The sequence below is a fragment of the Mya arenaria genome, chromosome 10, assembly GCF_026914265.1.
Source record: "Mya arenaria isolate MELC-2E11 chromosome 10, ASM2691426v1".
In the NCBI taxonomy this organism is placed as follows: domain Eukaryota; kingdom Metazoa; phylum Mollusca; class Bivalvia; order Myida; family Myidae; genus Mya; species Mya arenaria.
Window position 1 is genome coordinate 10,469,951 of NC_069131.1, and position 23,665 is coordinate 10,493,615.

The following is a 23,665-nucleotide window of genomic DNA, read 5'->3' on the forward strand; positions in this document are numbered from 1 at the left end:
CGGGCATTGCTTAAAAGTCATCAGATTATACATTGAATGTTCTAGGAAATCTTACTTGTATTGGTAATGAAAATTGAAAATATCTGTTATAAATACTTCTTTAAACAGGAAATCTTGACCACATAAGATTTGGACCAGTTCTTTCAATTGCTTTTGGAACATTTTTGTGAGAGACACAATCAATATTGATTACAAATTCAGTTAAACTTCTTCCAATAGCTTGGGTCTAATGGTTTTTACCCCATACAAAGAATATTTGTTTTTATTCCATTCATTTCTGTTGTGTTAATCGGGTATGGGTTTATGTATAATTTATAACAAATACTTTACTTTAATGAAGACATTTTTATTGAGTCTAAGTATTTGTTGTCCTCATTTCTGTTTTTGACACTGTCACTATTACTGCTTATTTATAATCCTGAAAATGTCACATGATTTACTTCATGCAGTCAGTTTTATTAATCATTTGGCAATTTGATATAGGCAATATGAAATACGAAACTTGAATTGGCAACTTATATAATAGCGTCACTCAATTTAAACTACCTACATTTCACTTCTTTTCAAATGTTCACGCTAATTTTGTAAAGTTTAGATTTTCAGCAAGTGAAGTTTACTGAAATTTGAGCTATTATTATTTGACTTTTGACGAATTTCTTTTCATCTCAAGTCAAGTTGAACATAAGGTTTGATCTGTTTTAAGTCAGTGGAATGTTATTTGTTATCGATAATATTTTAAAAACTTAAGTTTAGTTTTAAATAACGGTGAAGGTTGGATAGAGCCTCAACTTGAAACTGAATCTGTGACAAAAGTAATCAAATTTCTAATAATTAAAACACATAAGTCATATGCCCAAACCTCGGTTTAGAATACAACCTAATTTTGCAGCCAATGAAATTGCAGATAGGCAATAATTACATACTTTTAAGGCTTCAGCATAAAAAAATCAACTTTCGCAGGTTTTTATTTTAGTGTCCACCCACTGCCACTCATTGGACCTATACACACACTCCCTGTGTCAGATTGTGCGTTGACAATGTTTAATCAATATGGTATTTAAAGTCAGTTAGATGACCTGAAGTGAAATCTTAATGATTGAGAAGGGCTTGTTTTGCAATACACTCGCTCTGCCCAGTCTTAAACATTAAGATTTCACTTACCTTATGTCATCTTCAAGAAAGTACATGTAACCATTACATAGCAATATTTAAGACAATTTCATTATGTTAATGATTATATATGGTAATATAATTAATATTTATTTGAAGAAAAAAGTTGTGGTTATATGGTCATCCAGTTCAATGCTTTTATATGAATCTTTTTCATCACTTGCGAAAATTTTCTGACTTTGGGAAAATTTGACTAAATAATCAAAAAAAGACTGATAATATAGTAAATATACAACTTTTTTTTTTTTTATGAATACAGAGCTGGTCTTGTATAGATTTTTTTTGTTTTCAAGAAATGTATTTTATATTCATTTATGGAACCTGTTGACTGAATTTGAAAAATTATGGGAATATTTTGGAAAAATTGACACTTTTTGGTTAGGGGAAAGACGTAAATAATGCACCAAGAAAAAATACTGCCTAGTTGTTGTCCCGAGAAGAGTGGCCATTTAATAACTAAAAAGAAATTGTTATAGATATTCACATGAATGTATATACATATAATATACCTTGATAGACTTATGAAAAGGGGGTTGTGAATTGACTGAAGGTTGTTATCCTCATCAGAGTTGTTTATTTCAAAACAGTTACAAATCTTGAAAGGAAAAGTGTAATTAAAACAATTGTTTATCCCAGTTCTGGTAGAAAAATTTATTCCTTATGAAAATACTCGTCAATGACTAAGTATCATAAAGCATTGAAGACCTGCGGTACAATAGACTGTTTACATTGCTATCATCATGTTGTTGCCAATGATTTATTAGTAATATAACAGGAAAAATAACTGACCTCTCTGTGAATGGCCCTCTTTATTTCTACCCGCTAGTTTATTGACAATATTAAAATCAGAAAGGTAGTTTTCAATTTATTAAAGCAGAATAGTTTTCTGATACTAATATTTTGATAGAGAGCTTAAACATCATCAATCAGGGCACAAAATATAGGACTTCATGAAAAGACGAGCAATTATCTTTGAATTTCTGATTTGCATAACTCAAGACTTGCAATGACTTTTACAAAACATGCCAGATGTACATGTATGTATGCATTAGTGGCAGTATCAGTCAAAATTTCACCATGTCTGACTGTCTTCCTACCTATGTCTGCTGTCGTGTGAGGGGTAGTGATGAGATTCCTTTGAGAAACAGTTTAGTTTCATTTAGTGGCACAGGAAAGTTTCAAGTTGCACAGGGAAGTTTTAAGTAGCACAGCTAGGGTAGTTTGAAGAAATAATGGGTTGTTTCAAGTGGCTCAGGGTAGTTTCAAGAAATACAGATTATTTTCAAGAAACAAAGGGTCACAAGTTCCACAGTGGTCAAAAAAAGCACAAGCCCACAAGCCCTGCACTGGTAAAATGTCTTCCGGGCTTGCTCAAATTCTGAATGAAACAGGGTAGTTTTAAGTGAAACAGGAAAGTTTAAACATACATGGGGTAGTTTCAAGTGACACAGGGTAGTTTCAACACACAGGGTAGTTTAAACATACACAGGGTAGTCTCAAGTGACACGGGGTAGTATAAAGTGACAGAGGATAGTTTCAAGAAAAAAAGGGTAGTTTCAAAAGACACGGGTAGTTTCAAGTGACACGGGGTAGTATAAAGTGACAGAGGATAGTTTCAAGAAAAAAAGGTAGTTTCAAAAGACACGGGTAGTTTCAAGTGACACGGGGTAGTTTCAAGTGACACAGGGTAGTATAAAGTGACAGAGGATAGTTTCAAGAAAAAAAGGTAGTTTCAAAAGACACGGGTAGTTTCAAGTGACACGGGGTAGTTTCAAGTGACACGGGGTAGTTTCAAGTGACACGGGGTAGTATAAAGTGACAGAGGATAGTTTCAAGAAAAAAAGGGTAGTTTCAAAAGACACGGGTAGTTTCAAGTGACACGGGGTAGTTTCAACACACAGGGTAATTTCAACAGTAACAGGGTAATTTCAACAGTAACAGGGAAGTTTTAAGTGACTGTCAGACACGGGGTAGGTTCAAGTAACAGAGGGTAGTTTCAAGAAACAAAGGATAGTTTCAAAAGACACCAGGTAGTTTCAAGTGACACAGGGTAGTTTCAGCAGACACAGGGTAGTTTCAAGAGTAGATTTCAGTGGTGTTTATATCTCATTCAGTGCTATTTGACTTAATCATTCACATTTTTGTGTTCTTATTGAGAAACATGATTGAATAAGCCATACTGGTAATTATACCTTAGGCTAAGGAACCTGATAAACTGGAGAATATATTTGTTTTGTTAAAATGTCTGCCTACATTTCTTCTGCTAATTGATTATTTATGAATTATTTTCATACAGTTAATAGCCATGATGTTTGCATCAAGTGGCTCTGTAGTATAATTTGAGAGTTAACTTTCAGTTCACGGTCAGGTCAGTTCTTTGCCTGTGGTATATGTACATGTAGTTTTGATTAAATTATAATTCAACAATGATTATTTTAGAGTTAACTGATTAACAATCATGCCATTTGTAAGCCAAGTAAGGATTTAGAATTGTTTACAAGTGTCTTTACATCCAGAAGTAAAAAAGTATTTAAACATTTTACAAACATACATGTACTTTTGTTTACATGTCTCAAAAGTCTTGGACATTTAATAATATCATAATATTATATTATTCTTTTTTATGCTTTCTTTTATTTACTGTTTGGGATTTTTCCCCAAAATACTTATTGGTTGACAATACATCGGTAACAATGTGTTATTTGCCAATACATCAGTAATGTAGTTTGATTGGGAATTTTTTTTAACATAATTTCACTTGTCAATTCATTAGTAAAATAGTGTAACTTGGGAATACAAATTGATAGCATAGTGAAAGATGTCATTAAAATGTATTTTTAGCTGAGTTCCATTTCAAATTTCACCAAAATATGGCCAAAATATTAGTGAAAAAAACAATCAACAACTACCAGTAACTGTTAGTGTCACAAAATTGCTCCACCTCACGATCGAGGACTACCATAAAACATTATACTACCATCATTTGATAGGATATGCATGTATTAATATTAGCAGCATGTATTTTTTACTGATACATAATATTAAGATTTATTTATTTTCAGTGTTTTAATTTGTTGTTTGTTTCTTTCAGCGTGAATCCAAAAAAATAATTCTGGGACATTTGATCAATATTTGTGTGCTTTTGCCGCAAGTTATTTTATCATCTGTTTGTTTTAGCTGAGAAAAGCCTTCTTTGCCGACCAGTGCAATTTATACATCTGAATTGCAATGCTTAATAATAAAAAGCCTATGAATAGATTTGGCATGGTGTGAACTTAATCCCTGATAATAGTTTTAGCTTGTTTACAGGACACGGTCATTGCCAAATCTGTCTGATCTGCCAAGTTTTCAACAGGGAAGCAGAAAAACAGTGTTATGAATTTTACACAATTATTTTGAAAACAATATTTTTTCAGATTTCAAAGCCATTTTAATTCATTATTCCATTTAGAACAATGAACGTATGAATGTTCCATCAGTTCAACTCCTTACGCCAAGATTACCTTTTTTGCAGAATAAAAGCCACATGTATACAGTTTTCACCATTGCCAATAATTATTGTAAACGTAACTGTAACTTTTGGCTCTACTATCGTTTAAAATGACGACTGTAGATAAAGTTTGTTCAATATTTATTATGTCATCTACACATCCAACACATGTCTGTAGCCACTGGAATGGCAGTAAGACTGAATCGTCAAAGTATCTGGTACTTTAGACTTGTTACCCAAACATAAGCTCTGGCTCTCACTCTCAAACCTGGTCTGGAGGACTTGGTGAAATATGGGTTTTGTCTAATAGAATAGGAAGTGCCACTCGATTGAATATGCCGAAATTTTCGATACAATTCTACTGAAAATGTCAGTATCTCTGAATACTCATGTAAAACAACTTTAATTTAACCCAAAGAAAATCTACCTAAAGGTTACACTACACTATTTATTTTATCACCCTGTCACATAACTAAATCCATTTTTATGATAATTCATTTTAAACAGATTGTTGTTAGATAATAATTACTAACTTTTAACAAAGGAATAATGAATTGCCTGTTGTCTCCATATTATTTTTCATTACAGTTATAGGGACATATCTCCTACAAGACCGAGGCTTCGGGGCTTCAAGAAAATAGATATATCTCGCATTGTAAGTATCGTAGATGGCTAATCAATCATTTAAGTCATGTAGAGTACTTTTGTTCAACATTTGTGATTCTGTTTTCAGTTATAGAGACATATCGAAAGGTCGGGTTCACCATCGTAAAGGTCATAAACATGACGTCACGGTAGGTGGTGTAAAATAGGGTGAGGCGTGTTCTTGGAGACAGAAAAAAATATTTAGATGCTCATCAAATAAAGTTGTATATATAAAATGGGAATAAACAGGGTATGACACTGACATCCTATTTTATTGGGAGAGGGTATGTGGGTGGGGTAATTTCAACATGCAGGAGAAATGAGTGATTTAAAGAAATTTTCAGAGAGTGAGAAAAATGGCCGCAATTTACATAAGGTTTAAAGTTATATTAATCCAAGCTCTGATTAATTATGTTCAGGCCTACACCTTAAATGTAGTATTGGTACTTAAAATGCAGATCCTCGCTTCTTTGTTAATTCACAATCCAGTCTTTGAATGTTTTCAATGACATCCAAATATGTTGGAAAGGCATAACATTTACTGGTAGTGATGAGGGGGTGAAGCTTAAATTGGATGAGCATCACACGATGTCTATTTTTCTGGCTCTTTATATGCAAACTAGGAGAGCAGGCATTACCAATGTTAGTTTCGGTTTTGGATAGAATCATCAAACTAAATAAAAATGATTTTTTAAAAGGACATAGTTCTCCATGTCGATAACATTTAATCCAGTATTAGTTATGTGATTCATTTATATTGAAAAGAAATTCCATACATTTTGACATGCCTGGTCTCCAAAGCAATATATTCCCCTTTAGAACCAAGTTAGATGTTCTTTTAAGCTATTCAAAGGAACTTAATCATATATGTACTCAAAAGATTTATTGACAAAATTGTTAAGTTTTGCTTCTGTGAGTAAGATTCAATAATTTATTTATAATCCTTTTTTAAAAGGCAATACCTTTGAATAGTTTAAAACTTGCGATACAGACAGTCAAATGACAGAATATTTCAGTGCATGTAAGTATATGGGGATGTGTACTAAAGATGTTTCAATCAACTTTGAAATAATCCATAAAAATCAATGTTTTGGTACCACTTTTCTCTTGATATGGTATAATCTGCTAGAAATGGCAATTTTATTACCAAGGGGAATAAGTGGTAATGGCAGATATAAATCAAAGGGAGGGAATCAATAATGTATATCTCATGGTCATTAACTTTGTCTCGCATTTTTGAACATTTCCATTTCTCATTCACTTTTCACGTTCTTGATGCAGTTTGCTTTAATGCTTGTTGTGACAACTGTAACCACCACTTTCACATATTGTTGTGTGTTACTAACTGTATTCCAGTTGCTTTTAACATCACCTTTTTGGATGTAAGCTCTCCTTACTTTTTTGCTGTTGAATATATGCATATTTTCGATCAAATGTGTAGAAGATCTTAAAAATTCTTTAAACCTTTCACGCTTGATCTATCTAAACGGTAACAATTCTATGTGTGCCATTTCTTGTTAAACATGTAACACTTAATTATGAATGAATGACTAAAACAGTATTTTTATTTTTAATATTTTAAATATTAAACTTATAACATTTAAATGTTAACATTTCTTTCATTTCTTTTGCAAATTCCAAACATTACTTAAATATTTCCATGTCATACTACTTTATTGCATGTTTTCAAAGACGAAAGCCATTCAAATCAGGGCATTTTTGGGGCCAGTCCCTTATTTTGAGGGCCTAAGATTTAGCCCCATTCACCTCTACAAAAGTGAATAGTTTTCTTCTCAAATAATACAAAATTTCCCTTCTGAAAAACATTTACTTGAAGAGATTTTATATTGTCATGTTAAGATCACTTGAGCTTCAACCATGGTTAATTCTACACTTTATTGTCGAGTCCGCGAGTGTTGAGCGTGACATAGATGTCTCAATTGCAGATCTGTGTATGTACCTGCAGTAGTGTGTCAGTGCGGTAGTGCATCTGTTTGCCCGTATTGAACCTTGTTCAAGGTCACAAGGTTCAAGGTCACGCTTAGAGATCAAAGATTGATATGATCCATGTCCAGCCTGTATCTTGACCATGCTTAATAGGATTTTCCAAAAACTTGTCATGAAGGTTAACCATGATGAGGTGGCATGTCACACATTAATCCCATGCAGATCTGTAGCTCAGTGTTCAAGGTCACGTATAGAGGTCAAAGATTGAAATGATTCTTGTCCAGACTGTAACTTGTCCATTTTTCATATGATTTTCAAAAAAAATATTGTCATTCCCTTCATTCCCTTTAGGTGGGAAAAAACAACAACACAAAGTTAAAGGGAAGTTAAGGCACCAGAGTGTCCCCCAAGACTGGAAAAAAGATTCCTGAATAAAGTGTTAAACGTTTTGCTTACTGACTGAACAATTTTTAGCATAAAAAGACTGCTTTGAATAGTGTTAAAAGTACAGAAAACAGTACAAGATTATATCTACTGCAAATTTAAGATAAATATTAAATAATAATCAAAATGTCTAAAATTAGTTTCTGTAGGTGATTTCCTATTGTTGTGGTGTTAGGCTAACACTATTGCCATTCAATATTGACTTTGTTCAAGCTTAAAAAAAGGTTTGTTTCTGGTTACCAAACCCACCCTGTCTATTTGCCACTGACTCAAAAAAAAATATTGCCACCCCCCGAAAGATGCAGTATCCAAAAATTATCATCCGAAAATATGGCAAATTTCACTACATACATTATTAAAAAAAACTCCTACCTACCTACCCAAATTTGTTTGGGCATGTAACCAGAAACATTTTTTTTTAAGGTTTCGCTGAGCTGTCTGACCTAATACCTTTCTACTTACGTCAAACATGCTTTCATTCAGGGAATAGTTTTATTTTTTCATATATGACATTATCATTGAACCATTTTAAATTCATCAAAGTGTTATCATAACTTCTATATCACCTTGAATTATTTATACAATAGTTCAGGCTTTGTTTATTGATCAAATAGTTTATTCAATCGGAGCAGTATGTATCCTCTATCCGTAAAAAACCCTTCACATTTTGTGAACTGAAATCTTAAAAGTGCAATGAACGTTATTAAACTCATGATCTACACGCCTTTTTTCAAGAATTTGAAATGTTAATTGTTATGCCTCAGTTTGTTCAAGTCAGATTTGAGATGATGGTGGTTAAGTGGTTTTAAGGTGTCCGCCTCTCTGTGACTCTCAAGGTTGTGGTTTTGATCCCAACTAGAGGTACTTTCTCATGGCATCTCCAAATGGACACCAGAACTGGTTTCTGCCCAGGAAACTGACACATTAGAGGACATCCACAACCAACAAACAACATATATAGAACAAATTAATTATTAGATACTATCATATAACATACTACCTCGTTACAAGTCATATTTCATTCAAAGAAGAATGTCAGCCTTCATAAACCTAAATTGGAAATACCAAACTCATCACGATATGTGCATATGCCAGCTTTTTAATTTCTTAAATGAATGATTTAATGGAATTTTGGTAGTCGTAATGTGCTTAATGGAATATGGGTTTTCAGAACTCATCTAAATGATTTAATGGTTACGTCTGTCTGGCAATCCTATTGGCAGAAGCATAAGCATAAACACAATACATCTTTGCTTGAATACTAACAGTAATATTGTGCCAATGGTACATTGCAGGATATAACAAGTTTTATAATCTTTATTTTCTTTAAACTGTAAATACTATTTATGTTATTCTTGGCATTGAAAATGATCTTCCCATGCAAACTAATGTAGGTTATTGCTGATTTCACAAGTGGACAATATTTCAGTACACACCTGTTCAACATGCGAATGAAGAGAGACTACGACAAAAATCAGGGCGATCACACTACCTTAATGAACACAGACGCGGCTTGCGACTCAGGTATAGGTTCCAACAGTAGCTTTTTTCTGTGAATCAGCTAATTTAAATTTGTAGAATAATTACAGTTTGTTTGCAGATTCTTTTAGGAAAAAGTGCTACAAAAAAAACCCTGTAATTATGCTTGATTAAGTTACCTGAAGGGAGAAGCATATATATTCGCCTCTTTATATGTCTGTTTTTGTGTCAGTCTGTCCTTGACTACCTTGTCGGAAGAGTAACCTAACAACAACAACCAATAAATAAAACTCAGTATATAGTTGGATGGCAATAAGAGAAAGTGCAATGCACAAGAAACATGATATCATGCATATTTATACAGTTATTTCCCCCTGACCATTTATCAAAAGGTGCTTGTCTTGGCCATGTTTTGAAAAGCACCAAAGGGATTGAAATAAAACTTGGTATATAGATAGATGACAATGAAAGGATGTGCAGTGCACAAGAACCATTACCCTGCCCAACATTTTTTCAGTTATCTCCCCTTAACGTGATATCTTTCAAAAATGGATGCTTGTGCTGGCCATATCTTGAAAAAAACTAATGGGATTAGACTAGATGGGATATGTATCGGAAATGGGTTCTGGTATTTGTGAATGATACTCCTTTGTTCATATTTATACATGTTTGTAACTTAAGACATCATTGATTACCGTACTTCTAATAAAGACCAATTTCGTTCACTTCTTTGCATCTAATGTTAAAAGAATCCCCTTTTTGTCCATCATTATTTACTTCTAGATGTTGTATACATTTGAAATGTGAATATCAATATTCACGGTATCAAAGTTCCTCTTTTACATATTATTACATGTATTGAAATTTCTCAACTTGTGTACAAAAATGCTTCAACCATTCACCTTCTACCAGCACATTGTATTACTATTTTTGCCTTTTCATTGAAAATGGGCGTTTGGGGAGCATCCATCAATATACTCGTGTTTACTTGAAAAAATATCAACAAGTTAGTTTTTTGTTTCCCCGTCTTCTAATGTTAAATGTTGATGTTGATATATGATGACTATTACTTGCAGAATTTCCTACTATGGCCAATATCAGATGCCCGTTCATCACGCCACCATTCCATTCAACAATTGTGGTGATCTCGAAAAAATTATGATACAGATCGAGAGGGAACGTCAAGTTCCTCAAATTAAACAGTAAGTTGAGATTGTTGTCTTGTTTTTTGTTAAATAAATTAATTCTGATAATTAGAACTAACCCATTGGCAGAGCTGAGGGTTACTGTGCAATAAGTTTCATTGATATTTCAGAAAATGCATGAATTTAATGCACAGTAACCCTGACAATGCTGATATGCCTTGGCATTTTGTGATGTTAAATGTTTCATAGTTTATCCTTCTGTACACATACCTGGTAATGTCTGGTATGTTAATTAATCCATCTTAACTTGACTTTTGTGAGAGTGCAGATTTGAACCTTCATTGTGAAATGTTCATGTAACCATGTCATGTAAAATATTTCATCTAGTCAATTTTGAATAATATTATTTCATTGAGAAAAGCAGGTAAATAAGATTTTTTTTATTTTTTATTTTATGCTTTCCGATGGTTTAATGAGATTTATAAGTGAAATAAAAATGATATTTCACTTTTAAATCAAATGTAGACTTGCACGGGATTGGGACATATGTTCAACAAAGTCATTTCTAGGCTCATTATAAAAAGAAAATTGCTCGTTTCAGTATAAGATTGCAATATATTTCACCTCGTGAACACAAGCAAAATTATATATTTCACTCGCGGCGTACAATAAAGCTTTTGGTGCTCGATGAAATTCATTTAAGGATATTAAACTAAAAAAACAATTATGCTCCTATATTGTAAATGTTTGTACCGGTATTTACATACAAATAGTGATTGTTTGGTGGCAGCGGTACAGTTCCTACACCCAGCCCTCATTATATTTTTTTTACAAATTTGACCCATTACTCATTTTCAAAAACAAAGTGAGTTGGTGTAGTACATTATTATACACTTACATAGGGATTAAATGATGAAGGAGTACTGTAGATAATCTAGATAATCGTCTGTTAATGTTAACGCTTTGTGTCTTTCTTCTCTAATTTGAATAAGAAGTTCATTGTTACATTTACCTTATACTTTTGTATTTACTCAAAACGTTTGAAAATTATCTGAAGCTAAAATTATTGCTATCAACATATATTTTATTTTCATGTTTTTCATTGTGGTCAAGATTGATTTTTTTGTTTGAGCAAATATCTTGAAGATTGTGTTCCCATTGATGTTCTAATCAAGCTTCTATTCCAGCCATTAGTATTATATAAATAAAATCTATATGCCCCAGTGAAAATGATCAACTGAATATTCTAAACCTTGACACATTGTCATTTAATTATTTTGATTAATTTTAGGATGTTTAAAGTCCTCAACTACGGAGGTTCACCAGATAATTTCATAGAGATCAATGATTGTCAGGAACTAAGCCAAGAGGAGCATGTTCTGTTGACCTTCAAAAGAGAGGATAAAAACAAGGTAAGCGAAAACCTAGCATTATGGGAGTGGGGGATTGGGGCTGGTTGACTGGGTACAGGGTTGGGATTTCGGGATTTTGACTGGGTACGGGGTGGGGGTTTGGGTAGGTTGCCTGGGTACAGGGTTGGGATTTGGGGATTTTGACTGGGTACAGGGTGGCGGTTGGGGGTGGTTGACTCGGTACCGGGAGACTGTAAATTAAAATGAGGGATAGTTGGTATGATCCTTTCCGAAATCTCAACTTATCCTCTAATAAGTGCTTGGCGAATGTTAATAATATTTACACAGACAAATGTATGCAAAGAAAATTTGGATCTCCCTAAAATAGTATGATTTACCATCATCCTGAGATTTATAATTTAATTGCTGAAATGGAATTTTTCGTTATATGACAGATTTTAAGACTGTATGTTTAATTTTCTATTTTTTTTTATTTTTTTTTGATAAGGTCATACCAAAAGGGTGTTTCATTTGACAGATTCACTGCATCTAAGTGATTGCTCTTATTTTTCACTCAATATTTCGGAAAAAGACAAAAGACACTGTTGGATTAGACAATGCAGAATATGTCATTTTACACCCCATAAATTAAGGTTTTTTTTTAAATTACACATAAAAGAGAGAATAAAGTTGTAGTTATTAAGGATTAAAATTCCAAGTGATAGAGAAGAAAAAAAATATCATGTATTGTCATATCCTTGGTTTTGTCATACTCATCCAAAAACATTAATATGGAGTAAAAAATATCCTGGAATAACGCCCCTTTTCTTAATTTCCATAAGCTCTGGCTCTGATAATTGTGGAATAATGCCCCTTTTCTCAATTTCCGTAAACTCTGGCTCTGATAATTGTGGAATAATGCCCCTTTTCTCAATTTCGGTAAGCTCTGGCTCTGATAATTGTGGAATAATGCCCCTTTTCTCAATTTCCATAATCTCTGGCTCTGTCAATTGTGGAATAATGCCCCTTTATTTCAATTTCCATAATCTCTGGCTCTGATAATTCTGGAATAATGCCCATTTATTTCAATATCCATAATCTCTGGCTCTGATAATCGTGGAATAATGCCCCTTTATTTCAATATCCATAATCTTTGGCTCTGATAAATGTGGAAAAATGCCCCTTTTCTCAATTTCTGTAAACTCTGGCTCTGATGATTGTGGAATTTTGGGATTATGCCCCTTTTCTCAATTTCCAGTTCCATGAATACTACCTACCACAAGGGAAACGAAACTTCACAGTAGCAGTTTCCCCGCGACACGGTCCGGCGTATAACTTCCCTTCATTCCCTGACCAATCAACACCGAAAGGGAAGTCGGGTAGTTTGAATAAGTAAGTAAACAAAAGTGTAAGTTGTTGATGATTTTAGTGACATGAGTATAAAAAAAATTAAATATGAAAATTGATCCTTTTCCCCTCCCACATCATACATAGGAAAAATGTCACCTATTAGAGTTAAAAGGCAAATAGCTGTACCACTGGTTTTGGTCTCTGAAAACTTCCTGAGGTTCTATTTAAAACAAAAGACAACATACAATTTTAGTCAGTCATGAACTGGCAAGCATTATAAACATGTAATGTTAAGATTATGCTATTTATACCCCTACAAAACAATGTTTGTGGATGGTATTCATGTATAGAAGTGGCCTTGTCTGTATATCGACCAGTAGCCAATTGTATAACACTTGGATAAATTGTCCACAGGCTATATTTAGGCTAGTTTGCATATTTAAAAGTTATGATTGGTTAAAATTAATTTTTGGATAAATATTGACCAATCAATAATTATCTTGATTAACTCTTACCAAACCAGAAAGTTAATTGAAAAAAGGATACACAAGTTAAACAACTTTAAAAATTAAATCCAGGTCGAGTTCAATTTAGGTCCCTTTTTCCACTTAGAATTTGCTACAAATATGGTATCCAGTGGTGTTTGTCGATCCTGTGTTTGCACTATCGTTTAAGCTTGAATGTGAAAACATTTGTATGCAAAATCATTGAATAGATATATTGTAAATTCATATAATAAATTGTTATAAGAGAGCTCCGGTACAAATGCAACAATGTTTCTGTCATACTCCTCTCTATGCTGCTAGATTATTCTCACCCTCTCCATTTTAAACATGTACTATTTGATTTCCTTACGTAAACATAGCCATATGTGTGTTGCAGACACCGCGTTCTGCCTAGCATAGGTTCCAGCAGCAAGCACAGTGAACCAGCCTCCCCATTCTCCAACCCACCTAACTCACAGGGAAGCAGGTATGTAATGCTTTTTAACAATCTATTTTACAACAATTAAGTAACAAAATATATAATTTTACCTCTATCTATTCATTAGCTTGTTCATTTTTGAAAGAAAGAGTATTGTCCAAGCCCTTAATTTGTTGCTGATTAAGATGCTTGATGTCTCTTAGATATCGCGACCAGTTCATGATTCTTGGTGTCTCTTGGATATTGTGACCGGTTCATGATTCTGGGTGTCTCTTAGATATCACGACCAGTTCATGATTCTTGGTGTCTCTTAGATATCACGACCAGTTCATGATTCTTGGTGTCTCTTAGATATCACGACCAGTTCATGATTCTTGGTGTCTCTTAGATATCACGACCAGTTCATGATTCTTGGTGTCTCTTGGATATTGTGACCGGTTCATGATTCTTGGTGTCTCTTAGATATCGCGACCAGTTCATGATTCTTGGTGTCTCTTGGATATTGTGACCGGTTCATGATTCTGGGTGTCTCTTAGATATTGTGACCGGTTCATGATTCTGGGTGTCTCTTAGATATTGTGACCGGTTCAAGATTATGGGTGTCTCTTAGATATTGTGACCGGTTCAAGATTATGGGTGTCTCTTAGATATTGTGACCGGTTCCAAGATTCTGGGTGTCTCTTAGATATCATGACTGGTTTCAAGATTCTGGGTGTCTTAGATATCATGACTGGTTTCAAGATTCTGGGTGTCTTAGATATCATGACTGGTTTCAAGATTCTGGGTGTCTTAGATATCATGACTGGTTTCAAGATTCTGGGTGTCTCTTAGATATTGTGACCGGTTCATGATTCTGGGTGTCTCTTAGATATCTTGACTGGTTCCAAGATTCTGTGTGTCTTAGATATCATGACTGGTTTCAAGATTATGGGTGTCTCTTAGATATTGTGACCGGTTCAATATTATGGGTGTCTCTTAATTATTGTGACCGGCTCAAGATTCTGGGTGTTTCTATAGATATTGTGACTGGTTTCAAGATTCTGGGTGTCTCTTAGATATCAAGACTGGTTAAAGATTCTGAGTGTCTCTTAGATATCGTGACTGGTTAAGATGTTTGATGTCTCTTGGTATCATGACTGGTTAAGATGTTTGGTGTCTCTTAGATATCATGACTGGTTTAAAATTATGGGTGTCTTTTAAAATGTTGCTTAGATATCATGACTGATTTAAGATTCTGGGTGTCTCTTTGATATCATGACTGGTTAAGATGTTGGGTGTCTCTTAGATATCATGACTGGTTAAGATGTTTGGTGTCTCTTAGATATCATGACTGATTAAGATGTTTGGTGTCTCTTAGATATCATGACTGGTTTCAGATGTTGGGTGTCTCTTTCTTTAACTCATACAAGAAATTAATTAGCTATTTTTTCTGATTGCCCATATTTAAAACCTGGTTTTGTCACATTGCAGCACTTGTAGTCTTTTTTATATAGACTCTTGACTTCTTTTTTTGTTTTCAGAAAGCGGGGTAAAGGCAAAAATAATGTCCGCGAAGTAGACTATGACCAGGGTAAGATCATACAGGAATGTAGTTAAGAGACAATGATGAAGTAATTATTTATTAAAAAATGGTTACAGCTCACTAACTTCAGAATGCTTTGGCCAGAGAAACTTCATACTTGGTATGCTAGTTGGTCATGACAAGTAGATGACCCCTATTAACTTTGAGGTCAAGGTCACAGAGACCTTCAGGTGAAAAACAATATGTTGCTCAGCAGTATGTCACACTTTGTTTCTGCTCAATAACTTGCATGGACCCTGGAACTTCATACTTGGTATGAAGGTTGGTCATCAGCTGTAGATGACCCCTATGTTGGTTCATCTCCTGTCCGTATGAAAAGCAATATCTTGTTTCTTTAATAGTTCATTTAGAATGACTGCTACCATTATGATGAAAATGTTACAACTGTTTCTTTAACAAAAAAACCCAGAAAAGTAATGCTTATATCATTTTGTAAATCAGTTTGTTGTTGAAATAATCATTGTATCAAATATATTGTAAAAGCTAATTTTTTTTAGCAATATTGAAATATTTTAATAAGTGAACGTGAATGTTTGCAGATCAGAGTGGTGTTTACCGAGCCAAGAAACAGAACAATGCCCGTGGCGCTCAACAGGTACGCCTCATAAAGACATTTGTTGGATTATGTAGAGTTATTAATTGAGAGCTGATAGTGAAAGTGTTTGAAGTTATAATTGAAAGAAATGTTATTTACACCCTTAAAACTGGTTTAATCAAAATGGTGAAACATATGTTCTAAGCTTAGGTTTTATTTTTAACTTTTTGTACTTTTTAATTCTTTAAATATCTCTTAATGCAAAGTATTGGACTGCTTGAGGGGGTGACTTTGAGACTTTTTAGCTAGGCTACAAACTCAAGTTATTGAATTACACGAACTTAATGTAAAATTACACAGAAAATTGTCATTCAAATTTGCATTTTGTTAGTGTTATTCATGGATAATGAAACATGAAAAGATCAATGGTTATGTAATTTACTGTTGCTTAAAAACAGTATTTGCCTGTTTGTATCAGATTTTATCCGGCCAATTCGTCTGATTTCAAATTTTTACTTATATTTCTTAGATGTTTTGCTGAATGCCATAATCAGTTTTTGGAAAACACAAATATTTTTATTCACCTATTAATCTTAGACTTATTCATAAACATCCATATTAAAGTATTAACAAATGTTCCGTCAAAATAAATCCAATTTTAATAATTGTTTTACCAATCTACTGAGATGACCATACTTAGTATAATGTCAGCCTATAGTTAACTGGCTGATTTGCTTTTCCATTAAAAAAATTAATGTCTCAATGCACAAAATAACATTTTCAAAATTGTTGGAAAAAATATTTTGACCTCGTATCCCCCCAGGTTAATGAGACTCGTGAAACACGAACTGAAAAACCAATAGATCAAATGGAGGCTGAAACCGTTGATGAGGTATAATTGTCCTTGACCTTTGTTACCCTGAACAAATAGGTCAAAGGTCAAACTTGGATGTTTTATGTGACCTGAATGATAAGTCTTAATTTAGAAACTTATTATAAACCAGCAGGTAGTTTTAACTGGTATTAAAATTAAATGTTCTAAATGAATAGATAGAAAAGGTCACATGATTTCATCTTCTTTGACCTTGACTCTTTATGAAGGTCAGTTGGATGGTGCATGATTCCCCAGAAGCTTGTAAACTCTATTGTGTTTAATATTTCTCTAGTGACATGCATGTGTCACACTCCCCTCCCAGTGTTTTTCTCTAACCTGACCCTAATCTAAACACCTTGCTTTTGAAGATTTTTTGTTGTTCTTTATGTTCCGCTTGAAAGCGATATTATGATTCTATTTTAGGAAGACATGCTTAACTCTCCTTTTTCCAATCCTCATAAAATGAACAAATTCCATTGTTGCCATAGTTTGTGAAATCATATGATGAAAAACCCAATCTTTATTCATCTACCTGTAAAAATAATAATCACTGTTGGGGTGATTAAACATTAAATAAACAGGATTTTCCAGTTGCAGGCATACCCACTTCAAAGATATTTTTTTACACATATTTCAAACAATTTTATTATTAGAATCAAATTTCACATTGTCATGCTATTTTTAAGGTAGGCTATAAATTTGATTACAAAATGACAAAAAGGCAGAAATGACTAAATGAGTACATAGAATAGATTTTGTAGAATTGTTAAATATATTGCTAGGAAACAAAAATATTAAATGAACAAAATGTTCCAGAAAACTGCACTCAATGCACATCCTTTCCGCTCTTTGTATCTGTTCACATCTTTAAACTATAGCATACACAGCAATAACACTTATTGAGTTGCCTGCATTGCATGGCAGGCAAATTGGGCTTACTTTGTTGTCTGTCGGAATATATACAGCCTATTTAGGTCTGCCAACACCCATTTGTTGCATATGGCCTCTGTAGGTATGCCCAAGCCCATGGGCTGTATATGGTCTATTTATATCTGCCCACACCATTTTGCTGTGTATGACCCTTTTAGGTTTTCCTGCCCAATTTGCTGTATAAATAAATTGACTGTTAAGGCTCGTTTTCTGCTTATGTCCTACATAGGTCTGCCCATAGCCATTTGCTGTATACAGCCTTTTTAGGCCCGCCTGCCCAATTGGCAGTATCTGGCCTATAAAGGTTGCATCCACCCATTGTCTTTATATGGCCAATTAGGTCTGCCTGTTCCATTGTCTGCAATATAGCCACGCCCATTTGGTGAATATGGCATATATAGGTCTGCCAATGCACATTGGCTGTGTTATGGCGTATATAGGTTTGCCCATGCACATCGGCTGTGTTATGACTTATATAGGTCTGCCCAGGCACATTGGCTGCGTTATGGCTTATATAGGTCTGCCCACGCACATTGGCTGTATTATGGCCTCTTTAGGTCGGCCCACATACATTTGCTGTATTATGGCCTATATAGGTCTGCCCCCACACATTGGCTGTATAATGGCCTACATAATTATGTCTGCCTGCGTACATTGGCTGTATTATTGGTTATATAGGTCTGCCCTCACACATTGACTGTGTTATGGCCTATATAGGTCTGCCCTCACACATTGGCTGTATTATTGCCTATTTAGGTCTGCCTCTGCGCATTGGCTGTGTTATGGCCTATATAGGTCTGCCCCCATACATTGGCTGTATTATGGCCTATATAGGTCTGCCCCCACACATTGGCTGTATAATGGCTTATATAGGTCTGCCCCCACGCATTGGCTGTATTATGGCCTATATAGGTCTGCCCACATACATTGGCTGTATTATGGCCTATATAGGTCTGCCCCCACACATTGGCTGTATTATGGCCTACATAATTATGTCTGCCTGCGTACATTGGCTGTATTATTGGTTATATAGGTCTGCCCTCACACATTGACTGTGTTATGGCCTATATAGGTCTGCCCCCACGCATTGGCAGTATTATGGCCTATATAATTATGTCTGCCTGCGTATATTGGCTGTATTATGGCCTACATAATTATGTCTGCCTGCGTATATTGGCTGTATTATGGCCTACATAATTATGTCTGCCTGCGTATATTGGCAGTATTATGGCCTACATAATTATGTCTGCCTGCGTATATTGGCAGTATTATGGCCTACATAATTATGTCTGCCTGCGTATATTGGCAGTATTATGGCCTACATAATTATGTCTGCCTGCGTATATTGGCAGTATTATGGCCTACATAATTATGTCTGCCTGCGTATATTGGCAGTATTATGGCCTACATAATTATGTCTGCCTGCGTATATTGGCTGTATTATGGCCTACATAATTATGTCTGCCTGCGTATATTGGCAGTATTATGGCCTACATAATTATGTCTGCCTGCGTATATTGGCAGTATTATGGCCTACATAATTATGTCTGCCTGCGTATATTGGCAGTATTATGGCCTACATAATTATGTCTGCCTGCGTATATTGGCAGTATTATGGCCTACATAATTATGTCTGCCTGCGTATATTGGCAGTATTATGGCCTATATAATTATGTCTGCCTGCGTACATTGGCTGTATTATGGATTATATAGGTCTGCCCTCACACATTGGCTGTGTTATGGCCTATTTAGGTCTGCCTCTGCGCATTGGCTGTGTTATGGCCTATATAGGTCTGCCGTATTGGCTGTAATATGGCCGATATAATTATGTCTGCCTGTGTGCATTGGCGTATTATGGGTTATTTAGGTCTGCCCTCATACATTGACTGTATTATTGCCTATTTAGGTCTGCCCGCACGCATTGGCTGTTTATGGCCTGACTCTTGTACTGGTTTGACTTAGCTTGAAAAAGCTACATGAAAAACATTGAAAACCATAAATGAAAAGGTGCAAAAAAAACCAACGAAATATGAAATATTTTTTGAGATGATTATCATTTTAACAATCAATTAATTAAACAGCATATTAAGCAAACAGGATTGTCATTGTGTTTGAGACCTTTCACATTCTGTCTTGTTTCAAAATATAGTGGCACTGAACAGCAGGCACATGTCTTTTATTTCAGTCACTTTATGTTCAACTTCTGAAATCTTATCCAACATGAAATCATTACAAAAGTGCTTATTTTATTTTACTCATAGATTTGTCATTAGGCAACATAATTAAAGTAGAACCTGGCTCTAGAAAACAGTTTCCTGTTACTCATTACATGGCTTAAGTGACATCTATAAAAGAAATGTGTTTGCAGGAAACATGATTCTTGTAGTCAAGCAATTGCTTTTTTATTAGACCTGCTTTATCCTACATTAACACTGCACTAATGTTCTGTTGAATTATGTCTGTTTCCATAGCAACGGAAATGATTCTCTGCTTTGATTCCAAAAATAAAGTGGTATGTTTTGTATACTCTAATGTAAGCTCCCAAAGGCTATTTATTAGTTAGTTGTGTGGTATTTGGCCATATAGATGAAAGAAGCTCTAGTTTAAGAGTAGAAAAAAATAATTGTAGAAATAAACAATCATCATTGAATCATTTCAAGTCTAGATGTTAATAATTTGTGTATGGCCCAGAATCTGTTTTAAAGTTGTAATGTGTGACTTTCACAGTATATGATTGTTTAACTTAAATATTAACTGTTTTTGCCACCCCTTAAATATTAGATTTTACTTATGTCATGCCATAGTGGAAACTTTCTTTAACTAGAATTAGCTTTTCATTCCAATCTTAGAATTTTTGTGTTTTTCCCTTCTTTATGTTTACATGGATAAAAATACTTAACTACATTTGTTCATTTCCCCCATTTTGATTTTAGTTAAATTTTATAAAAAGATTTGATAGTTCTGCATTTTCGTAGCTTTTTCCCCCATTGCACACTAACCTTCATTCATTGCACATTTTTTTTGTTTGCTGTGGCTTTATAGGAGGAGATTCACACAAAGGAAAAGACAACTCCGATCCCACCAGGGACCGAGCTCAATAAGCAACCCTCCAAGGATCTGAAACACTCTGCTGGTAACAAGAAGGGAAAGGCTAAGGGCTCAAAGGACTTTGAGAACAGTGAAAATGGGAACCAGACAAGAGATGAGGTAATGAAAGAGAAAGGTGATCCATTCCATAAGTTAGAACCACTTCCTCCTATTGCTGATGAAAAAGATGGTGATGTGAATGATGGTAAAGTTGATGATGTTAAGCCTGAAGGTAACATAAGAGATGATAAAGACAATGATGGTGGAAATCAAATGATTAGGGATCTCGGTGTTGATGACACTGATGATGCTGTTAAGATTGGTAATGGTGTTAAGCCTGATGTTAAACCAGAGAATGATTCCAAAGATTTTGATGGTGATTATGCTGAAAGAGGTGGTAATGCTATATCACCTGTTAGTAAAGATGTAAAAGAAGGTCATGTTAAGGAGACTGTTGAGCAATTTGAACAAATGACTAGTGATAAGACTGAAACTAAAAATGTTGATGGTGATAAGTTAGAAAGAGAGGAAACACCAGATGACTTGAAATTTAAGAATGTTATGGACGAGTCACAAGTGGAAGAGAATATGAATGAGAGTAATGTGGAAACGAACCGCCCACCAATGTCCACCTCACCGCCACACGTGCCTTTGGTAGCGGAGCAGGTATAGGAAAGGCTGTCTGTCTGGTTGTGCATGATGTGTAACTCTTGTTGGTTTATACTAGCTGACTCCTGCGTATATGATAGTGCTACATCTGGCTATACCAGCATGTATTGTAAAGAAAAGGACATCAGTATAAGATTTTAGCTAGAACATTAGGCCAAAAAGTAGAAAAGAGTGCAATAGGATGTCATTCAGTAATTGTCCCCATACTAATAATGTACAATTTTTAGAGAACAAGAGGAAAGTTTCTTTACATAATTGATTAGGCATTTAGTAATGTTGTAGTAAATTCAACTTTTTCCTATTATTAACTGGAAGACTAAATGCTTCAGAAATTTTCTAAAACAGACCAAATATAACATTTAATTTCTAAATCAATAGTGTCCGCAATCAGTGTACGCTAATGTCCCATTGCTTGATATAAATATGCATGTATATCCTGTCTTACCCAGTTTGCTGTGTTAAGAATGCATTGTAACTTAACCTCCCTAGGCTAGCATGCTCTAAATTAACAGCCATTTCTTACACATTGCATTGCACAGAGCAATAATTGCATAACAGGTATTAAAATATGAATGTTTTAAATATAAGTTTAACAATACCATAACTTTGCTATGTGAATGATGGCTACCCTAATATTGTTTTCAACATTGACATTGCTATGAGAAGTCTCATGATTAATTCTTTGAATTACAGTGGTGCATGTCTAAATCATTTGAGAAGATGCACATGATCTAATCTAACCTGTGTTAAGCATGATGCATGGGTTTTTAAACCTATTTAATGCTTTATTAAGGATACTGATTGGTTGTCTAACATTATGGGGGTGCATTAATCATTTCCAGTGATAACTTTTTAAATACAGCTGCATGATAAGAAGTGTAGGCTAGATAGAAGCAAAAATAAAGTAACAGGCTGGTAATTAAATACTATGATTTAGTTATTTTAATTCCATCTATGATAGTTGATTTAATGGCATACGCTTTTCTTAAACAACAAAATAACTTCATAACATTTGAAAATTAGACAGCCTTCAATCCGACATCTTCATCACCCTTGATTGTGTTCAATAGTTGTATACTTGATTTTCATGTTATGAAATCATTTTCTTTCTAGTACATCAGACATTCAGGAATTGTATATTGTTCCTATTTGATGAAGACTATTTTACATTAAATATTGTTTCAAAGTCTGAGTTTAACACAATATATTTTTCATTTAACCGGAACGAAAGCCAGATTTTTTTTATTTTAATGTTTTGGCTTTGTAAACATATTGAAATTCATAGAAAGTTGATTTCATAACAGAAAAAGTACTATTGCTTTTTGAATATTAACTTAAGTGTTAAGAGAGTTTTTTAATTATATTGCTCTTGTATTTTCAGGACCAATCCTATGAGGAAGCAGTAAGTACAAAACTTAAGTAAAAACTATATATATATTTATAACTTACATAAACTATCAGTAAATAAATCATATCTTCCATTTTCATGGAATTGTTGCATAGCGAATTATAATTAATTTTAAATGAGAATTTATTAGTAGCTATCATAAATTGTATGTAATCAATTTTGTTACAAATTACTATTGTCCATATTTTATCATATCAAATATAATTTTATGTTAGTAAGCTTTATTTGTATAATGTTACCGCATTCATAGATAGTAAATATTCTTAAAATGTTGCTAGTGATAGATCTTAATTTAGTAATTTGTGATAATTATGTTCCCTGCTTACAATGTAACCCCACCCCATTCTGCAATCCCCCCTGTAGACACCGGTTGGTACGCCAGCAGATAATGATGATGCTGAACACAATGACAGCACCCAGCAGGCCCCTTAATGGGCTCCATCTCTGACCTTCACCCTGTTTACCTCTAAGTAACTTCTCAGAGATATCACTTTCCAGTGTGCTGTTATATTTTAAGCATAAACATGTATACAAATATGCTTTGTACACATTTCATGCACTGAATGACCTTTACCATTTTTTTGCTCCTAAGATCGCAAGGTCATCTTAAGGTCATCTTAAGGTCACAAGGTTC

The 23,665-nt window shown here is 34.2% G+C and overlaps 1 protein-coding gene across 13 annotated transcripts in view; it reads left to right on the forward strand.

Annotated features, from left to right (window-relative positions):
- LOC128205402 (doublecortin domain-containing protein 2-like) overlaps positions 1–23,665 on the forward strand; it is a 67,994-nt gene that overhangs the window by 25,224 nt on the left and 19,105 nt on the right. For 5 of the 13 annotated variants that reach the window (XM_052906989.1, XM_052907002.1, XM_052906997.1 and 2 more), the window contains 11 exons: positions 5,249–5,315; positions 9,126–9,220; positions 10,252–10,377; positions 11,612–11,732; positions 12,931–13,064; positions 13,905–13,994; positions 15,467–15,516; positions 16,068–16,123; positions 16,887–16,955; positions 20,910–21,074; positions 23,005–23,025. In XM_052906989.1, the coding sequence (XP_052762949.1) occupies positions 5,249–5,315; positions 9,126–9,220; positions 10,252–10,377; positions 11,612–11,732; positions 12,931–13,064; positions 13,905–13,994; positions 15,467–15,516; positions 16,068–16,123; positions 16,887–16,955; positions 20,910–21,074; positions 23,005–23,025 (994 nt within the window). Of the gene's footprint in view, positions 1–5,248; positions 5,316–5,393; positions 5,455–9,125; positions 9,221–10,251; positions 10,378–11,611; positions 11,733–12,930; positions 13,065–13,904; positions 13,995–15,466; positions 15,517–16,067; positions 16,124–16,886; positions 16,956–20,909; positions 21,075–23,004; positions 23,026–23,665 lie in introns of all 13 variants that reach the window. The other 8 variants (XM_052906991.1, XM_052906996.1, XM_052906994.1 and 5 more) reach the window with 4 other exon arrangements.